Raw genomic sequence first — 21,343 nt, 5'->3', positions numbered from 1 at the left:
TAATTCGATATAGAATTCCTGCAAAAATTCATGATCTGCACGTATTATATCTCAAGTAATATTAACCTTTCTAATGATTAAAATTATTTTACAAAGCGGTGCAGGCTTAGTTATTTCATTGTGCAGTGCAAAATCTTTGTGCTTTATGGTTTAATCCAATTCTGGAAGATAGATGTGAGTTTTCTGTGTGTGTTCAGAAGCTGCACGTAGAAGAGTGTGTGCAACGTCTATTTCCCATGCATTAGGGTTAGGGTTAGGGTTCAGAGGAGTCAGCATTTTAGAGTGTTCTGAAAAAGTAACCAAAAAGGTAGATGACAGCGGGGCTCTCTGGATGTTGTCTATTTGGACTAGAGCAAGGGCTTCAATAAGGACCTTCATGGCAGACTGGTCTGGAAGGTTAGATCCCCTGGAATTCAGGGAGAGCTATTTAGGTGGATTCAAGATTGGCTCCAAGGTGGGAAGCCGAGGGAGATGGCTGAAAGCTGTTTCTTGGAAGGGAGGCCCGGTGCTGTGCCGCAGTGGTCAGGTATTATGACATTTGTTATTTGTTATTTATTGGATGCAAATGTGCAAGCACTGATCAGTAAGTTTGCAGATAACACAAAATTAGGAGATGTTGTTGATTGTAGACTGCAGGGGACCTTGATCAATTGGGAAAGTGGGCCGATGAGTGGCAAATTGATTTCAATACAGACAAGTGTGAGATGATACATTTTGGAAAGTCAGACCAGTGTAAGACTTCTACCGTGCATGGTAGGACACTCGGGAGTGTAATGGTACAGAAGGACCTCGGAGTACAAGTTATTAGTTCACTGAAAGCAGCGTCACATGTAGACAGGGTAGTGAAAAAGACATTTAACCTGCTGGTTTTCATCAGTCAGGGCACTGAGTACAGGAATTGGGGCATTAAGCAGCAGCTGCGGTAAGGCCACACTGCAATAGCACTGTGTACAGTTCTGCTCATCCTCCTATAGGAAAGATGTGGTTAAACTGGAAACTGTGCAGAAAAGATTTTTGAGAATATTGCTAGACCTAGAGGGTCTGAGTTATATGGAGAGGTTGGCCCATCGTGGTACAAGAGGAGGCCATGATGGAACAGGAATGGGAATGGGAATTAAAATGTTCGGCCACTGGGAAGATCCACATTGTTGGTCCATGGCCTCCTCTTGTCCCACGATCAGGGTGGAGGAGCAACACCTTATATTCTGCCTGGGTAGCCACCAACCTGATGGCATTAATATCAATTTCCCCTTCCAGTATTTTCCCTCTTCGTGCCCTCTTCCTCTATTCCCCACTTTGGCCTCTTACTTCGTTTAACCTATCTATCACCTCCCTCTGGTGCCCCTTCTCCTATGATCCACCCTCCAGCCCTTTACCTTTCCTACTCACCTGGCTTTACCTATCATCTTCTAGCTATCCTCATTCCCCTCCCCCCACCCACCTTTTTATTCTGGCATCTTCCCCATTCTTTTCCAGCTCTGAAGAAGGGGCTCAGCCCAAAATGTTGACTGTATGCTCATTTGCACGGATGCTGCCTGAACTGTTGAGTTCCTCCAGCATTTTGTGTGTGTTGCTTTAGGAATTTCTTGGCAGCTTGAATTTAAAAAATCTGACAACTGGATGTTCTTGGGCTTTGAATGGCAAAATATGTTGTTAAATAGAACTGTCTCACACATTTTTACAACTGGAAGGAGAGATCATTTTAAACCATATTTTTGACTTTCTTTTATTGTATTTGTTTAAGTATTATTTCATTGTTAAATCCTTGCTCCATGTAACAGGTAAACTTTAGGTTGTCACAAATTTTTCTCACCAGGAGGAACAAACTCCATTCTTCAAACAGATCTTGTTTCACACTTGATTACTATTAAGCAATGCAATAGAACAATTTGACTGGCTCAGAGCATAAGACATAGAATCAGAATTAGGCCCATCAAAGTTGCTGGTGAACGCAGCAGGCCAGGCAGCATCCCTAGGAAGAGGTACAGTCGACGTTTCGGGTCGAGACCCTTCAGGGATGCTGCCTGGCCTGCTGCGTTCACCAGCAACTTTGATGTGTGTTGCTTGAATTTCCAGCATCTGCAGATTTCCTCGTGCTTGCGTATCAGAATTAGGCCACTCGGCCAACTGAGTCTACTCCACAATCCATCATGGCTGATTTATTATCCTTCTCAAACCCAGTCTCCTGGCTTCTCCTTTAATTTCTGAAGTCCTGACTAATCAAGAATTTATCAACATCTGCTTTATATAGATTAGATTATGAGGACACTCAGTCCTCGTTTATTGTCATTTAGAAATGCATGCATTAAGAAATGATACAATGTTCCTCCAGAGTGATATCACAAAAAAAAAGGACAAACCAAAGACTAACACTGACAAGACCACATAATTATAACATATAGGTACAGCAGTGCAAAGCAATACCATAATTTGATAAGGAACAGACCATGGGAACGGTAAAAAAAGTCTCAAAGTTCTGATCAACTCCTGATGGTCCCCGATAGCAGGCGGCAGAAGGGAGAAACTCTCTCTACCATAAACCTCCAGGCACCGACAACTGTCGATGCATTGGAAGCACCTGACCCCAGCCGACTCTGAGTCCGTCCGAAGATTTCGAGCTTCCGACCAGCCTACCGACACCAAGCACCATCTCTGCTGAACGCCTCGACCCCACTCCAGCGGCCGAGCAACAAGCAAAGCCGAGGACTCGGGGCCTTCCCCTCCGGAGATTCAGGATCACACAGTAACAGCGGCAGCAAAAAAGGCATCTCAGAAGTTTCTCCAGATGTTCCTCCGTTCTCTCACGTCTGTCTCCGTCAAATCAGGATTGTGCATGGCACCCTACTTGACAGATAACAGATATCATTCACCGGCGTAGCCGCGCAAGCTGTGTCGAGCCGCCATCTTCTCCTCCTTAAGCCATATACTCGATGATTTGACCTCCACAGCCATCTCCGGCAATGAATTCCAGAGATTCACCATCCTCTGGCTAAAGCAATTCCTCCTCATCTCTGATGTAAATGGACATCCTTCCATTCTGAATTTGTGTACTCTGGTCGTAGACTCATCCAGTATAGGAAACATCCCCCCCACATCTACTCTAACCAGACCTTTCAATATTTGATCGGTTTCAATGAGATACCCCTCATTCTTCCAAACTCAATGATTGATGGAGTAGGTCAGCACAACACTGTGAGCTAAAGGGACCCACACTGTGCTGTACTGTTTTACGTTCTATACAGCACCTTCAAAGTTAACTTTGAATTTATTTGTTCATATTCAAACATGTTCAAGAGTGTGGCCTCAATACATGCATTGCTGCTTTCACTAGAAACTGAGTTAATGTAGCCTCTGGATTAAAACTACACTGTGTTACCTTGCAAAATATAGTTTTTTGATGCCAAGGAGCTGTTCCGTGATTCTGACTAAACTTGCAACTGGGTGCGTAAGTTTCTGGTTTCACATCTGTAAGCATGTTTGTTTGTGTCCCTTTTTGAAAAATCGTCCCTGATGTGAAGGTTGAATGCAAAGAGGAGTTTGGTGTTCTGCAGGATGTGCTTATACTTGTACATCATGTTTACTTTGCCATGGGTTTCTGGCTTGTGTCAAGGTAACCCTAAGACCTCAGCTTACAGGAAGCTATTTTACACAATATTGTGACAGACAGAGAGCTGGAAGCAGTTAAAGGGTACTTGTGACTGACTGCTATTCATTTTAGTCAGACAAAAGTGAGATACTGGGATTGGAATTTAAAATGAATTCATTAACATTATTCTGAACGTTTCAAAATTGCTACAAGTAGGTGTTACAGAGACAAGAGATTCTGCAGATGCTGGAAATCCAGAGTAACACACACAAAATGCTGAAGGAACTCAGCAGGTCAGGCAGCATCTATGGAGAGGAATAAACAGTCGACATTTCAGGCCCAGACTCTTCATCCGAACTGGAAATAAAGGAGGAAGGAGCCAGAATAAGAAGATGGGGGGGTGGGGAGAAGCACAGGTGAGAAGGTGATAGATGAAGCCGGGTGGGTGGGTGGGTTATTCTGGATTCTTCACCTTTCGTTTCCAGTCATGATGAAGGGTCTTTGCCTGAAAAATTGACTGTTTATTCCTTTCCACACGTTCTTGTTGTAACGTGAACAAAGTCACTGGAGAGACGTGGCTGGTAGATATGGAATAGTCTTTTACTCGACAAAATGAGACATTGCAGGCATCATATTGAGACCCTTTCGGAGGAGAAGGCCTGCTCGACCCAACATTACATTGATACTTTATATGCTAAAGATCAAAGGGCAATTCTATATTTACGATGAATCTACAATGCTTCATTTGAATTACATATAACTTCCACACCTTCTTTACACCCCACTCCAGACAACTAAACTGAATGTTAATCTGCATTGTCTGGTTTTTCAGTTAACAGCTCTAGGTACCTATTGTCCAGAGATACATTTTAAATATAATTTACAGTCCATGTTCAGGTCTAAAGATTGATGGCTTAATATTTTGCTATACGCCAAAAGTCTAGAATATGCTCTAACACTCCCTATTCTTGGCCCTCCTGGACAAAAATAAATTTGTACAAGGAAAGGCCAACCTTAAGGAAGATCTATTTAAATAGGACAGCATATATGCCCTGCCTAGGAATTCCTCCCCCCCAATTACTCTATGTGCATCTACATTTATATTATCATTCCTAATGGTTACCTACAAGACACTAAGCAGAGAGATTGTTCCAGAAATTTGACCAGCAGTCCTTAAAATGCAGCTTCATTTGTACACCTGTTGCCTCCTTCCCTGCTAGCCGATTGCAGTTTAATCGCATCCTTACTCTTTACCCCTTCAGTCTCTGATAGCTAAAACTCTGCAGAGGCTACGAGTGCTTACTCCCTTACCAGGGGCCCCAGCAAGGTAAATATATCAGGCTCGCAGGCCCTCTAAGGTGGTCTCTTTTTGAATAACTGCAAGGACCTCTCCGTGGTAGCACCTCCTTCCGGACTGTCTAGTCGATTGCTGGTCCAACTGCTGAAAGAGCCCAGGTCATTTGTATTCACTCCTTGTTCGGGCTGCGGGTGACTGCCTTCAGATGCCGTGTGTAATTTCTTCTCTTTCTCAGTCCGCCATGCCATCGGAGTTGTGGAACCTGATGTCCCTACTGTAACTTGGATCCTTTCCCATCTATTCTCCCCAATATCTTTTCTATCCTGTAGTATATAACTAATCATCTACCTTCGTAACCAGCCTCCATTATAGAGTACCATTACCTTTACACTTTAGCATGTTATTCAATGCTTTCTGTTGCACTCTCTCGGTGTCCTCTGCCTTTGTGTTTGCCGTGGGTCTGCTTCCATCAGCTGTGGTCAGGTCTGGTGTAACCAGCTGCTGCTCATCACTTGGGTTCTCTGCAATGACACCGTCTCTGGGTACACTCGATCTCCTGCTCTGTCTGTGAGGGTGACAAGAAGGTGAGTTGTTTGCTTTAACCGGAGCCCAGTGTTCCCACTGGCTGCACAGACACGAGTGTCATTTGTCAAAAGCGCTATCTGTGGTCCTATTCGCCGGGAGCAAACCCTGCCCTTTCAGGCAGCACTGTCAGTCACCGTGACCTGGTCACCTGGCTGTGGGAGTACTATCTCCTTTCCCTCTGGCTCTCTCTGATCAGCAATGTGTCATTGCTGCTTTGCTCAATCCCTCCATGTGTTACCATGGTGACAGTGATCCTTCATATCCCCAGGTAGCCTTACTAGATTGTAGTTTCATTCTGTACACTTGTAATTTCTGGTTGCTTCGTGTTCTTCTGCTGCCCTCCTCATGCTGATGTCTGGTGAGTCCTTACCTGTATCGCTGCTACCTCTTCAGACAGCTGCCCCACTTCCAACAGCCCCTGGCTGTGCTTGGCCCCTCCCCTTGGGACCTCCTGACCCGATTCCCACACGTCGCCCTGTCTCTCCTCCCAGCTTGGGGCTGCTGTCTCTCTGTGGGCCATGTTAGCTGCTTTGCGGGTCACACACATTCAGTGTCTCTGTCGTGTCCGTGTTATTCCATGTTCTGTCTATAACAGCACCTGCCTTACTCAGAGTGCCAGTCCCCAGGTGAGTACCTTTATTGTTTAGGCACATCCAGAAATCTACAGGAAGCTGTGCTCCTTCAATTTCGAGTACCTGGGGCTGACTTCTCTCTAGCATCATTGTTTCAACTCCTGTCTCTCCAGTTCTGCACAAAGGTAGATCAGTTATCGATACTGACGACCCCCGTGTCCACTAACATTTTGCATTGCCGGCCCCTTAATAAACCTCTTGCGTACAGCTGTGGATGACCACCACTGACAATAGATGTGGCTGTCAGCCATTTGTCTGACCTCACCAGCTCTATAATCTAGTCAGCACTCAAGTTGGAAAGAGAGGGCACAGCTATGGATTTTGCCTGCTTTGGTGAGTGATTTTCATATTTTCTTCAATTCTCAGAGCACTGCCTCCAACCATGGCCTGAGAAGCTACAGCTGCAACAAATCATCTCCTTTACCCTCCCACATCTATTCCAGCAGTTCCTTGCTACATGCCCCAGTTGCTGGCACACAAAGCATGATCTCTGTGATGTCACAGCAGTGACATTCACTACAGTCACTTTATCACTTCTCTTGCCCCTCCTCCAGTCTATCTCACCGGCCCATAACACAATCACTGAGTAGGTCAATCCCACCGCTATCCCCAAATCTAAAACTTCCTGTGGGTTGAGCTCAGGCCTTCCTTCAGCATTTTCATGGACACTTGGCCATCCCTCCCTGGATTATCCAACCCTAAATACTCCTCATACACTGAATATTTGTGTTCTGCATAATCCATGGCTGGCTCATCAGCTCTCTGAATCACTGACATTATCATTCCCCAGATACTCTCTCTTTCCCCCGGTCGCTGCTTCACATCCCCTTTAAAAAAGTGATATCTCTCTTCATTGCTGGCATTCCTGGCAGTTGCCCATGTACTCACTGGACCATACTTGGGCACTGTGCTTTTACCAACACATGTGCAGTGCCTATAAAAAAGTATTCACCTCCCTTGGAAGTTTTCATGTTTTATTGTTTTACAACATTGAATCACATTGGATTTAATTTGACTTTTTATGACGCTGATCAACAGAAAAAGACTCTTTCATGTCAAAGTGAAAACAGATCTCTACAAAGTGATCTAAATTAATTACAAACATAAATCACAAAATAATTGATAGCATAAGTATTCACTCCTTTAATATAACACGCTAAATTGTCACTGGTGCAGCCAATTGGTTTTAGCAGTCACATAATTAGTTAAATGGAGGTCACCTGTGTGCAGTTAAGGTGTTTCAACAGATTATAGTAAAAATACACCTGTATCTGGAAGGTCTAACTGCTGATGAGTCTGTATCCTGGCAAAGCCACACTATGAAGACAAAAGAACACTCCAAGCAACTTTGTAAAAACATTGTTGAAAAGCACAAGTCAGGAGATGGATACAAGAAAATTTCTAAGTTACTGAATATTCCTTGGAGTACAGTTAAGTCAATCATCAAGAATTGGAAAGAATATGGTACAGCTGTGGATCTGCCTAGGGCAGGCTGTCCTCAAAAACTGAGTTCAAGAAGGAGACTAGTGAGGGAGGGCACCAAGAGACCGATGACAAATCTGGAGGAGTTACAACCTTCAGTGGTTGAGATGGGAAAGACTGCACGTACAACAACTGGTGTCCAGGTACTTCACCAGTCACAGCTTTGGCAAAGGGAAAGCCACTGTTGGGGAAAAAAAACACATGAAATCTCTGGTAGAGTTTTCCAGAAGGCTCGTGGGTGACTCTGAAGTCAGATGGAAGAAGGTTCCATGTTCTGATGAAACCAAAATTGAGCTTTTTGGCCAGCAGATTAAAGACTGTTTGGCATAAAGCAAACACCACACATCATTAAAGACGCTCCATCCCTACTGTGAAGCATGGTGGCGGCTGCATCATGCTGTGGGGATGTTTCACTGCAGCAGGCCCTGGAAGGCTTGTGAAGGTAGAGGGCAAAATAAATGCAGTAAAATACAGGGAAATCCTGGAGGAAAACCTGATGCAGTCCGCAAGAGAGCGGTAACTTGGGAGATTTGTTTCATAGCAAGACAATGACCACAAGCATAAAGCCAAAGCTACACAGGAATGGCTTAAAAACAACTAAGATAATATCCTGGAGTGGTCAACTCAGAGTCCAGACCTCAATCCAATTGAGAATTTGTGGCTGGACTTGAAAAGGGTTGTTCACTCACAATACCCACGCAATCTGACAGAGCTTGAGCAGTTTTGTAAAGAAGAATGGGGAAAAATTGCAGTGTCCAGATGGGCAAAACTGAGAGACCTATCCACACAGACTCAAGGCTATAATCGCTGCCAAAGGTGTACCTTCTAAATATTGACATAAACGGGGTGAGTAATTATGCAATTAGTTATTTTGTATTTAATAAATTTAAATCGATTTGTAGAAATTTGTTTTCACTTTGATACGAAAGAATCTTTTCTGTTGATCAGTGTCAAAAAAGCCAAATTAAATCCACTGTGATTTGATGTTGTCAAAGAATAAAACATGAAAACATCCAAAGGGGAAGGGTGAATACTTTTTATAGGCACTGTATATCTTCGGGACCCGCAGGCGGCCTTAAGTGAGGGCAGCTCTGACATAATGCTCTGCTTCTCCCTGGACGTGAAGGGCTTATGGATGGTTCAAGGTCAAGGTCAAAGGCTCACTTGGGTCATCAGGGTTCTCAACCTCAGGTGCCATTCCAACAGATTTATCTGGGGATAAGCTTTCCCTCGAATACCTCCACACAAATTGCCACACCACGCAAAATATAAATGATGGATAATCGTTAAACACTACATGCTTAAAAGTGTAGAATATGTACTCTACTATCTGCCACTTATATGCATCAGAACTCATAATGCCATTTGTATTCTTTTGCATCTAACTGTTACACCAGGGTTACAGACATATTGGTAAAAAAACAGACACATTAAAATACGGTTCCCGGAACAAGTATACACCCCCACTGGCATCCCAAACCTTCAATAGCCACCCTTCGCAACTGGTGGCTCCATCTCACCAAATAAACACACAAAGTTTAATCTCTTGTATAAATACACATGCAGACACATACACCACACTACTTTTATAGTCATAGTCATACTTTATTGATCCCAGGGGGAAATTGATTTTTGTTACAGTTGCACCATAAATAATAAATAGTAATAGAACCATAAATAGTTAAATAGTAACATGTAAATTATGCCAGTAAATTATGAAATAAGTCCAGGACCAGCCTATCGGCTCAGGGTGTCTGACCCTCCAAGGGAGGAGTTGTAAAGTTTGATGGCCACAGGCAGGAATGACTTCCTATGACGCTCTGTGCTGCATCTCGGTGGAATGAGTCTCTGTCTGAATGTACTCCTGTGCCCACCCAGTACATTATGTAGTGGATGGGAGACATTGACCAAGATGGCATGCAACTTAGACAGCATCCTCTTTTCAGACACCACCATCAGAGAGTCCAGTTCCATCCTCACAACATCACTGGCCTTACGAATGAGTTTGTTGATTCTGTTGGTGTCTGCTACCCTCAGCCTGTGGCCCCAGCACACTACAGCAAACATGATAGCACTGGCCACCACAGACTCGTAAAACATCCTCAGCATCGTCCGGCAGATGTTAAAGGACCTCAGTCTCCTCAGGAAATAGAGACTGCTCTGACCCTCCTTGTAGGCAGCCTCGGTGTTCTTAGACCAGTCCAGTTTATTGTCAATTCGTATCCCCAGGTATATGTAATCCTCCACCATGTCCACACTGACCCCCTGGATGGAAACAGGGGTCACCGGTACCTTAGCTCTCCTCAGGTCTACCACCAGCTCCTTAGTCTTTTTCACATTAAACTGCAGATAATTCTGCTCACACAAGTGACAAACTTTCCTACCATAGCCTTGTACTCAGCCTCATCTCCCTTGCTGATGCATCCAACTATGGCAGAGTCATCAGAAAACTTCTGAAGATGACAAGACTCTGTGCAGTAGTTGAAGTCCGAGGTGTAAATGGTGAAGAGAAAGGGAGACAAGACAGTCCCCTGTGGAGCCCCAGTGCTGCTGATCACTCTGTCGAACACACAGTGTTGCAAGCACATGTACTGAGGTCTGCCAGTCAGGTACCAGTTCAGCTCTCTGCCATGTTCATGATACCTTGCAATCCTGTAGTCACCAATCTGAACAGGTCCAAGTGTGAGTGCTAATTTTAAGAATACTCTCCCACTTAGACTGCTGAGGTTGCTGGCTAGACGATGAGTTGCAAGAAGATATCCCGAATGAGCCCCCAAATGTTGTAACATGAACAAAGTCAATGGAGAGATGTAGCTGATAGGTGTGAAGTAGTCTTTTATTTGACATCGTATTGGGGATCAGGGATCATATTGAGACCCTTTCTGAGGAAATGGACTGCCCAACCCAACATTACATCACATTTTATGTGCTAAAAATCAAAGGACAATTCCATATTAACAATGTATAAAATACTTCCCTTGAATTGCATATAACTTTCACACCTCCTTCTTGGCAACCACACTCCATCTAACCAAAATAAATGTTAATCTGCATTGTCTCTTCTTTCAGTCATTTGCTCTAGGAACCTATTGTCCAGAGTTGCATTTTAAATTTAATCTACAGTCCATGTCCAGGTCTAAAGATTGGTGGCTGAAGGTAATATTTTGCTATACACTCCAAGTCCAGAATATGCTCTGACAGCTTTATAAAGGCTATACACTGGTTGGCTGTCTAGAGTATACTTGTTACTGGATTTACACGAACAATCAGTTCATTTGGACACAAAAGCATCAGCATTAATAGAGTGTTTGAATAATCAAACATATCCTTATCACATCTGTAATTTAATAACTTAAGTGCCTGAGAAAGAAAGATGGAAATATAACATTAATTATTTTCATAGCATAGGCAGTAACGATGCTGGAGAGGTTGTAATGGGGGACAACAGAATAGTGGATGAACTGAATAAGTATTTTGCAGCAGTTTTCACAGTGAGAGACACTAGCCATATGGTGGAAGTTCCAGGTGTCAGGGGCATGAAGTGTGTGAAGTTACCAAAACTAGAGAGAAGGTTCTTGGGGAAACTAAAAGGTGTGAAGGTAGGTAAGTCACCTGGACCAGATGGTGTGCACCCCAGAGTTCTGAATGAGATGGCTGAAGAGATTGTGGAGGCATTAGTTATGATCTTTCAAGAATCACCGGTTTCTGGAATGGTTCCAGAAGACTGGAAAATTGCAAATGTCACTCCATCTTCAAGAAGGGGGAAAGGCAGAAGAAAGGAAATAATAGGCCAGTTAATCTGACTTCAGTGGTTGGGAACATGTTGGAGTCGATTGTTTTTGGGGTACTTGGAGGTACATGACAAAATAAGCCAAAGTCAGCATGGTTTTCTTAAGGGAAATCTTGCCTGACAAATCTGTTGGAATTCTTTGAAGAAACAACAAGCAGGATAGACAAAGGAGAATCGGCTGATGTTGTGTACTTGGATTTTCAGAAGACCTTTGACAAGGTGCCACACACAATGCTGCTTAAGCTATGAGCCCATGGTATTACAGGAAAGGTTCTAGCATGGATAAAGCTGTGGTTGATTGGCACAAGGCAAAGAGTGGGAATAAAGGGACCCTTTTCTGTTTGGCTGTTGGTGAGTAGTGGTGTTCCACAGGGGTCTATGTTGGAAATGATTCTTTTTACGTTATATGTCAATGATTTGGATGATGAAATTGATGGCTGTGTTGCAAAGTTTGCAGACAATATGAAGATGGGTACAGGGGCAGATAGTTTTCCAGAAGTAGAGAGGCTACAGAAGGACTTGGGTTAGGAGAATGAACAAAGAAATGACAGATGGAATACAGCATCGGGAAGTGTATGGTTCTGCACTTTGGTAGAGGAAATGAAAAGGTTGACTGTTTTCTAAATGGGGAGAAAATACAAAAAACTGAGGTGCAAAGGGACTTGGGAGTTCTTGTGCAGGATTCCCTGAAAAGTTAATTTGCCACTTTAGTCTGTGGTGAGGAAGGCAAATGCAATGTTAGTATTTATTTCAAGAGGGCTAGAATACAAAAGCAAGGATGTGATGTTGACACTTGATAGAGCACTCGTGACTCCGCACTTGGAGTATTGTGAGCAGTTTTGGGCCTCTTATCTTAGAAAGAGTTTTCAAAGGAGGTTCATGAAAATGATTAAGGATTGGATGGCTTGTCATATGAAGGGCATTTATTGCTCTTGGCCTGTATTCACTAGAAATCAGAAGAGTGAGGAGTGACCTTATTGAAACCTATTGAAAGGTGAAAGGCCTTGATAGAGTGGATGCGGAGAGGATACTTCCTATGGTAGGAGAGTCTAAGACCAGAGGACACAGCGTCAGAATAGAGGAGCATCCTTTTAGAATGGAGGTGTGGAAGAATTTGTTTAGCCAGAGAGTGGTGAATCTGTGGAATTCTTTGCCACAGGCAGCTGTGGATGCCAAGTCATTGGGTATATTTAAGGCAGAGGATGATAGATTCTTGACTGGTCAGGGCATAAAGGGAGAAGGCAGGAGATTGGGGCTGATTGGAAAATTAGATCAGCCATGATGAAATAGCAGAACAGACTTGATGGGCTAAATGGCCTAATTCTACTCCTATATCTATGGTCATATGGTCTAATGGGAATTATAAACATTACTACATAATAAGAAATTTAGTTCAAGGTTCAAAAGCTAAATAAATTTATTATCTAAGTACATGTAGGTCACCAAATACTACCTGGAGATTCATTTCCTTGCAAGTATTCACAGCAGACCAAAGAAATACAATAGAATCAATGAAAAACTACACACAAAGACTAACTAGTAAACAATGTGCAAAAGACACAATTCAAGTACAAAAATAAAACAAATAATAAAAAATAGATAAATAATGCTGATAACACGAGTTGTAGAGTCCATGAAAGTGAGTTCATAGATTGTGGCCAGTGAAGTCATGGTTCAGGAACCTGATTTTTGAAGGGTATTAGCTGTTCCTGAACCAGGTGGGGTGTGTCTTGAGGCTTTTGTACTTTCTTCCTGATGGCAGCAGCGAGAGCGTGGTCTGGATGCTGGGGGTCCCTGATGATGGATGGTGCTTTCCTGTGGCAGTGCTGTTTGTAGATGTGCTCAATGGTGCGGAGGGATTTTCCTGAGATGAAATACGCTGTATCCCCCACTATTTCCAAGCTTTTCTGTTCTTGGGCACTGGTGTTTCCTACCAGGCCGTAATGCAATAATTGATGACTAATTAATAAATTATTGCTATAAAATCACAATATAATTTGAATTTAAAAAATTTGAATTAGGTTAAGTAATATCCTGGGAATATTTTTCGTGTACACTAATATTCATTAATTATACTCCAATTAAAAATAGCTAGGACTAATTATTGCTGTTTTTTTAAAATCAGAATGTACTTTATTTTACCAAAACAGGAAATGCAGCCTTTATGACCTGAAATTATTTAACAACCTGTTTTTTTTTCTTCTGCTTTTTAAAAACACTTTCAGTGGCTAACAAATGGATCCGAGAACATGGGCAGGAGTTTCAAAGAAGGTGTGGAGCTGACCCGAATGAGTAAGAAACCCATCTGTAACGGGCCCTCTTGGAGTGCAAGAACCTGTGCTGTACGTGGAGAAGAGTGGCAGCACGTGTTTCTGAAGGAATCTGAGAATGAGGAAACAAGGCCTGCAGCCAAACCTGCTTTAGGACTGATTGCTGTCAGAGGAATGGAGTTGAGCAGCTGTTAAACTCCAGGCAATAAAACTCTTCATCTGTGCAAATCATTCACCGTCAGAACCACAGAATTCATTGTTCCATATATCCATTTATTCTGTCTCTGAATGCCGTCAGGACACAAATTCCTGCTGAAGGCAATTTAAGATCAAGTTCACCAAACAGAATCAACAGTGAAAAGTAAAATGAACTATTTTCCCAGGGCAGGAAAAAGAAAGAGAAAACCTTGAATAAATAAGAATGGTGAGATTAATTTGTAAAAGAAACTCACTAAAACATACTTAAATAGATGAACTGCTATCATACATTTCTGAGGATAATTTCCATGGGAAATCAAATATGAAATGAAGAACTGGAAGAAAGCTTTTTTAAAAGAAAAATAACATTAAATGTCTTCAATAATATAAGAAAAGCAATTTGATTTTGTGATACACATCTTGGCCCTCGATCTTGCCTTCAACCTTGCCTTGAAAAAGTATGTCAAGGAAGATATTGAATTTATCATTGCTTTTTTTTGTCACTGTAGTTTTATTATTCCCTCAGCAACTAAGTCATTCTGAATTTCATATTGCTAGCTCAGCCCACTGCAGTTTCATCACATAACCGTCTCCAAGTGCTCTATCCAGTTCAATTCAATGGTTACCCAACATCTATTTTTACAGCACAATCTCCCCCTATTTTCCCATGCAGCCAGATACACTTGATTATTTGAGAGTCAAGAATTGTCCATCCTTTATATTTGTATTTATTTATTGAGCGACAGTGTGGAATAGCCCTTCCAACCCATTCAGCCGCACTGCCCAGCATTCCCCCAATTTAATCCAATCTTAATCATGGGACAATTTACAATGACCAATGAACCTACCAACTTGTAGGTCTTTGGACTGTGGGAGGAAACTGGAGCAGAGGAAACCAATGTGGTCATAGGGAGAACACAATCTCGTACAGGCAGCTCGTCTGTACTGTAAAGCGTTGTGCTAACCACCACACTACTATGCCACCCTTTTATATCTTCATGTTCAATCATTTTAAAGCAAAAGCAATTAAAGATATTTATTAAAATCACATTAATTATTTCCCCTCAATTTTATTCTCTCCCTAATTTCTTGCAACTGTGTAATGGAAAGTAATCCATAACTCTTGGACCGTCCTGGAGGATAGCCATTCCTAGGGCTGGGACTACCCTTTATGAAATTTATAGTTTTACTCCTCATGGTGACTAGATGCGAAATGAAGAAAGATCTGGAATGGAACCAATTTATACCAGTATTAATGTGTAATTATAACTAGTATAGGTGTATAAGATGATGAGAGGCATTGATTGTGTGGCTTTTTCCCAGGGCTGGAATGGTTAGCACGAGAGGGCACAGTTTTAAGGTGTTTGGAAGTAGGTACAGAGGAGATGTCAGGGGTAAGTTTTTTACGCAGAGACTGTTGAGTGCGTGGAACGCGCTGCCGGCGACAGTGGTGGAGGCAGATATGATAGGGTCTTTTAAGAGATTCCTGGACAGGTACATGGAGCTTAGAAAAATAGTGGGCTGTGGGTAACCCTGGGTAATTTCTAAGGGAAGGACATGTTTGGCACAGCTTTGTGGGCTGAAGGGCCTGTATTGTGCTGTAGGTTTTATGTTTCTAGTACATCTAGCAAATTGGGATAATCTTTTCAATATGTGCAGCAAATTCACAGTTTGATCTGAGTTATGGGCAATCAAGGCTCTCACTGGTTGTACCAAAACAGAAAAATTCATCCTTTTATAAGACCTGTATATTGAACTGCTTTGCATATTGTTTCACTGGTTTCTATTGGCTTCGCTCCTTATGAAAGCAAATAATGGCACTAAAATTATCAATGTGTCAAAACTCTTACCATATGGTACATAAACACAAGAGATTCTGCAGATGCAGGAAATCCAGAGGAAAACACAAAATGATGGAGAAACTCAGCAACATCATTGAGCTACTGGTGATTTCCACGAGGATTATGTGGAACACCAAGTCTGATACATTTTCTCCAATTTCCCACAGGGTAATTCTCTGATTAGCAGCCAGGCCATTTGTCAAGGCACAGCAGACATAGTTCACATCTGAGACTTGAGTCAAATGGTAAGGAATGCCTCTGTCTGCCCTACTATAATGTTGAAGCTTTGGAACTATTTTGAATAATACCAGAAAAATCTCAAGAGTCTAAAAGAAAGAGTATTTCCGTCACTCCTGCCTCCACAAGGCAGCCACCACTAATACAAACTTAGTACTAAGACCAGGGAACAATAAAAATTGCCGTGAAGCCTTCTGTATATCCAGTCTTTTATATTACATTTTAAAATAAGTTCTGATTCAAAAAGTGGCAGAGCAAGATACATAGGGGATAAAGCACCAATCTGGTTAAAATTCTAGAGCAATTACTTGAAAAGTTAAGAGCTGTAGATGAGGGGGTCCTGTTCTGAATGCATGAACCGTAGCTGGCGGTTAGCACAATCACCTTGCAGTGCCGGTGGTCACCGATTGGGGTTCGATTCCTACTGGTGACTGTAGGAGGTTTGTATGCTCTCCCTGTGACTGCGTGGGTTTCCTTCAACATTCCAAGGATGCAGCGTTAGAGTGAGAGAGTAGTGGACATGGTATGTTGGTGCCGGAAGCGCAGCAACAGTTGTGGGCTGCCCCAGCATAATCCTCGGACTGTGTTGGTCATTGACACAAACAACGCATTTTCACTGTATGTTTTGATGTACATGTGACAAAGCTAATCTTTAATCTTTTAAAATATTCTAGTAGATCCAAGGGTAGAATATATTTGTTATGAATTAAATAACAGATGATGCTAGAAGAACTCAGCAAAAACTGAGTTAATGTCCTTTCATTAGAATAGACAAATAGTCTGTGAAACATTAACTGTTTCTCTTTCCCCAGCTACCAGAGCTGCTGTATGTTTCCAATATTTACTATTTTTATTTCAGATTCCCAACATCTGCAGTTCTCTTTCCAATTATCCTACACTATATAAGACATTACAATAAAAAAGATAAATTCCGCAGACGCTGGTAATCCAGAGTAGCACGCACAAATGCTGGAGGAACTCGGCAGGTCAGACAGCATCTATGGTGAGGAGTAAACAGTTAACATTTTGGGCGGAGACTCTTCCTCAGGACTGGAAAGGGGAATAAACCACAATGGAAAGGTTGGGGGAGGGGAAGGAGTATAAACTATAAGGTGATAGATGAAGCCAGGTGGATGGGGAAGGTGGTGGACTGAGAAACTGGGAGGTGATAGGTGGGAAAGGTGAAGAGCTGATGAAGGAATCTGTTAGGAGAGGAGAGTGGATCATGGGAGAAAGGGAAGGAGGAGGGGCACGGGGGAAGTGATAAGCAGATGAAAACAGATAAGAGGGGAAGGCAAGCAGGAAGGGGGAGGGGGAATTACTGGAAGTTAGAAAACTAGATGTTCATGCAATCAGGTTAGAAGCTATCCAGATGACTGGCTTCCCCTCTTACCTCTTCTCCTCACTTGCCTATCACCACCCCCATGGTGTCCCTCCTCCTCTTGTTTCTCCCATGGTAACAGAGTGTCCCAGAGTGCTTCCATCTAATGGTGTCATATATATGGTTACATTAGAACAAACCAACCTAATCCTACAATGTATCATTTAACATTATAAAGTTGATCAAGGTATACATGTTGGAGCTTTTTCCAGAACTTACATTGTTACTACAAGTGCATGTGAATACCACTACCAGAGTATGTTAAGTGCTGAATGTGAGCCAGCAGATCCAAAGTAGTCTCTTCTACTTTGAATAAATCAAGGAAGGTAGTGCACCCGTGGCTGACAAGAGAAATTAGGGATAGTATCAATTCCAAAGAAGTAGCATACAAATTAGCCAGAGAAAGTGGCTCACCTGAGGACTGGGAGAAATTCAGAGTTCAGCAGAGGAGGACAAAGGGCTTAATTAGGAAGGGGAAAAAAGATTATGAGAGAAAACTGGCGGGGAACATAAAAACGGACTGTAAAAGCTTTTATAGATATGTAAAAAGGAAAAGACTGGTAAAGACAAATGTAGGTCCCCTGCAGACAGAAACAGGTGAATTGATTATGGGGAGCAAGGACATGGCAGACCAATTGAATAATTACTTTGGTTCTGTCTTCACTAAGGAGGACATAAATAATCTTCCAGAAATAGTAAGGGACAGAGGGTCCAGTGAGATGGAGGAACTGAGTGAAATACATGTTAGTAGGGAAGTGGTGTTAGGTAAATTGAAGGGATTGAAGGCAAATAAATCCCCAGGGCCAGATGGTCTGCATCCTAGAGTGCTTAAGGAAGTAGCCCAAGAAATAGTGGATGCATTAGTGATAATTTTTCAAAACTCGTTAGATTCTGGACTAGTTCCTGAGGATTGGAGGGTGGCTAATGTAACCCCACTTTTTAAAAAAGGAGGGAGGGAGAAACCGGGGAATTATAGACCGGTTAGCCTAACGTCGGTGGTGGGGAAACTGCTGGAGTCAGTTATCAAGGATGTGATAACAGCACATTTGGAAAGCGGTGAAATGATCGGACAAAGTCAGCATGGATTTGTGAAAGGTAAGTCATGTCTGACGAATCTCATAGAATTTTTTGAGGATGTAACTAGTAGAGTGGATAGGGGAGAACCAGTGGATGTGGTATATTTGGATTTTCAAAAGGCTTTTGACAAGGTCCCACACAGGAGATTAGTGTGGAAACTTAAAGCACACGGTATTGGGGGTAAGGTATTGGTGTGGGTGGAGAATTGGTTAGCAGACAGGAAGCAAAGGGTGGGAATAAACGGGACCTTTTCAGAATGGCAGGCGGTGACTAGTGGGGTACCGCAAGGCTCAGTGCTGGGACCCCAGTTGTTTACAATATATATTAATGACTTGGATGAGGGAATTAAATGCAGCATCTCCAAGTTTGCGGATGACACGAAGCTGGGTGGCAGTGTTAGCAGTGAGGAGGATGCTAGGAGGATGCAGGGTGACTTGGATAGGTTGGGTGAGTGGGCAAACTCATGGCAGATGCAATTTAATGTGGATAAATGTGAAGTTATCCACTTTGGTGGCAAAAATAGGAAAACAGATTATTATCTGAATGGTGGCCGATTAGGAAAAGGGGAGGTGCAACGAGACCTGGGTGTCATTATACACCAGTCATTGAAAGTGGGCATGCAGGTACAGCAGGCGGTGAAAAAGGCGAATGGTATGCTGGCATTTATAGCCAGAGGATTCGAGTACAGGAGCAGGGAGGTACTACTGCAGTTGTACAAGGCCTTGGTGAGACCACACCTGGAGTATTGTGTGCAGTTTTGGTCCCCTAATCTGAGGAAAGACATCTTTGCCATAGAGGGAGTACAAAGAAGGTTCACCAGATTGATTCCTGGGATGGCAGGACTTTCATATGAAGAAAGACTGGATGAACTGGGCCTGTACTCATTGGAATTTAGAAGATTGAGGGGGGGATCTGATTGAAACGTATAAGATCCTAAAGGGATTGGACAGGCTAGATGCAGGAAGATTGTTCCCGATGTTGGGGAAGTCCAGAACGAGGGATCACAGTTTGAGGATAGAGGGGAAGCCTTTTAGGACCGAGATTAGGATAAACTTCTTCACACAGAGAGTGGTGAATCTGTGGAATTCTCTGCCACAGGAAACTGTTGAGGCCAGTTCATTGGCTATGTTTAAGAGGGAGTTAGATATGGCCCTTGTGGCTACAGGGGTCAGGGGGTATGGAGGGAAGGCTGGGGTGGGGTTCCGAGTTGGATGATCAGCCATGATCATAATAAATGGCGGTGCAGGCTCGAAGGGCCGAATGGCCTACTCCTGCACCTATTTTCTATGTTTCTATGTTTCTCTGATGGGGGTGGGGCCCTTCATGATATTTCTGGCCTTTTCCTTGCACCTTTGTCATTATGGCCGGTAGGTTCATGCTGGTGATGCTACTAAATCATCCATAAATTAGGCTACAGTACATTTGCTGTCTTCCTTGAACTTATCTGTACAGTAAATAGCTACAGTTTTAGCAATAATTCCAGTGGTACCCTGAAGATTACAGGTTACCAAGTTAAAATTGACCCCCTTATTGCTGGTATACAGGGCTAATATATTGCCTCGAATGATATGACCACTTCTGTTGTAAAGTAACCTTTTGAATGGCACCTTATCTGAAATCATCGCCAAAATGCCAAATACGCCATCTACTAGTGTATCCTCTGGATGATGCTTCCTTAAAGAACCACAATATATCAGCCACAAACTTCACTCCACAAAGCCATGCTCATTCTGCTTGAACAAAATTTCCAGTGCACTGCATTTACATCCTTCATGGCAGATTCCAACATTTTCTTGATTATACATGCAAGGCTAAAAGGCCTGCATGTTGCCTCCTACCATTTTTGTTTTTGAAAAGGCCATGACTTTGTTAGTTTACCAATTGTCCAGAATCCATGCATGTTTGGAAGTTTACAACCAATGCACCCATGAACACTGCAGCTGCTTGTTTTGCTGGAGTCCATTGTTACTGATATAAAATAATATTTGGAGAATGCAGTCAGTATGGCTTGGAAAAACATTAATTATACTTGACAAATCCACTGATTTTTAAAGGATGTAACCTATTGGGTGATTGAGGGTAGTCAGAGTGTGAAAAACAGTCAATGTGGTGTTTCTGCACCCAAGTTTCTGACCAGGTCCGGTCTAAGTGACAGGTACTATCAAAGATAAAAGAGCTGGTTGGCAGACAGGTAAGGCTTCTGAGTGGCAGTGACTAATGGAATACAGCAGAACTCAGTACTTGCATAACAGTTATTCAATGCAACAATGCTTTAGTTGAGGAACTTGAACATAATCTATCCATGTCTGTACATAAAAGGTGATTAGGAAGCTGTGAAGATGCTGCAGAGAGGACTCAGAGTGATATTGGTAGGTTAAGTAAGTAGATAAATGCAAAACCAGGCACAGAATTAATGTAGCAAAATCTGGAAGGTAATACTTGAAAAGGGATAGATTAGGAAAGAGGGAGGTACAGCAAGATCAAGATGTCCTTATGCATCAGTTCATGCAGCTACTGCAGACAGGCCAGGAAGTAAGTGGTACATTCACTTCTTCAGTGAGAAAGATTGAGCACAGGAGCAGGAATGTCTTACAAACATTAGTGCATGGTATCTGATACAAGCCCTGGATAGCACATCTTACAAATCAATTTTCAGGAAGCTTGTACAGTAAGACCGAGCAGGAAGATTGAGTTTGGACAAAGCCTTAATTAGTGAATCCAAAAACCATCTCACAAAAAATTAATACAAATTCCTAGTGGGTAGTTGAGAGTGCATTTTGCCATTATTTTATTTATTAACCAATCTCTTTGCAGGTTTTACCTTTTGGTTTCTTTGACTTGAATTCACTATTACTTTCCTTCTTACACTGGGCTTGAAAATTTAACATTTTGGATTAATATTTCTGAAGATTGACTCTGTGGTTAAGAAGACATATGGTGCATTGGCCTTCATCAATTGTGGGATTG

At 42.5% G+C, this 21,343-nt stretch overlaps 1 protein-coding gene across 2 annotated transcripts in view; it reads left to right on the top strand.

The window, feature by feature from the left end:
• p4ha3 (prolyl 4-hydroxylase, alpha polypeptide III) overlaps positions 1-14,846 on the top strand; it is a 77,915-nt gene extending 63,069 nt beyond the window's left edge. For both annotated transcript variants that reach the window (XM_063052925.1, XM_063052924.1), the window contains one exon: positions 13,598-14,846. In XM_063052925.1, the coding sequence (XP_062908995.1) occupies positions 13,598-13,668 (71 nt within the window). In that variant the 3' untranslated portion in view covers positions 13,669-14,846. The remainder of the gene's footprint in view (positions 1-13,597) is intronic.
• The last annotated feature ends 6,497 nt before the right edge of the window (positions 14,847-21,343 follow it).

The sequence above is a fragment of the Mobula hypostoma genome, chromosome 7 (genome assembly GCF_963921235.1).
Source record: "Mobula hypostoma chromosome 7, sMobHyp1.1, whole genome shotgun sequence".
NCBI classification, from domain to species: domain Eukaryota; kingdom Metazoa; phylum Chordata; class Chondrichthyes; order Myliobatiformes; family Myliobatidae; genus Mobula; species Mobula hypostoma.
The sequence above is the reverse complement of the archived record's forward strand: the minus strand, read 5'-3'. Positions and strand labels throughout refer to the sequence as shown.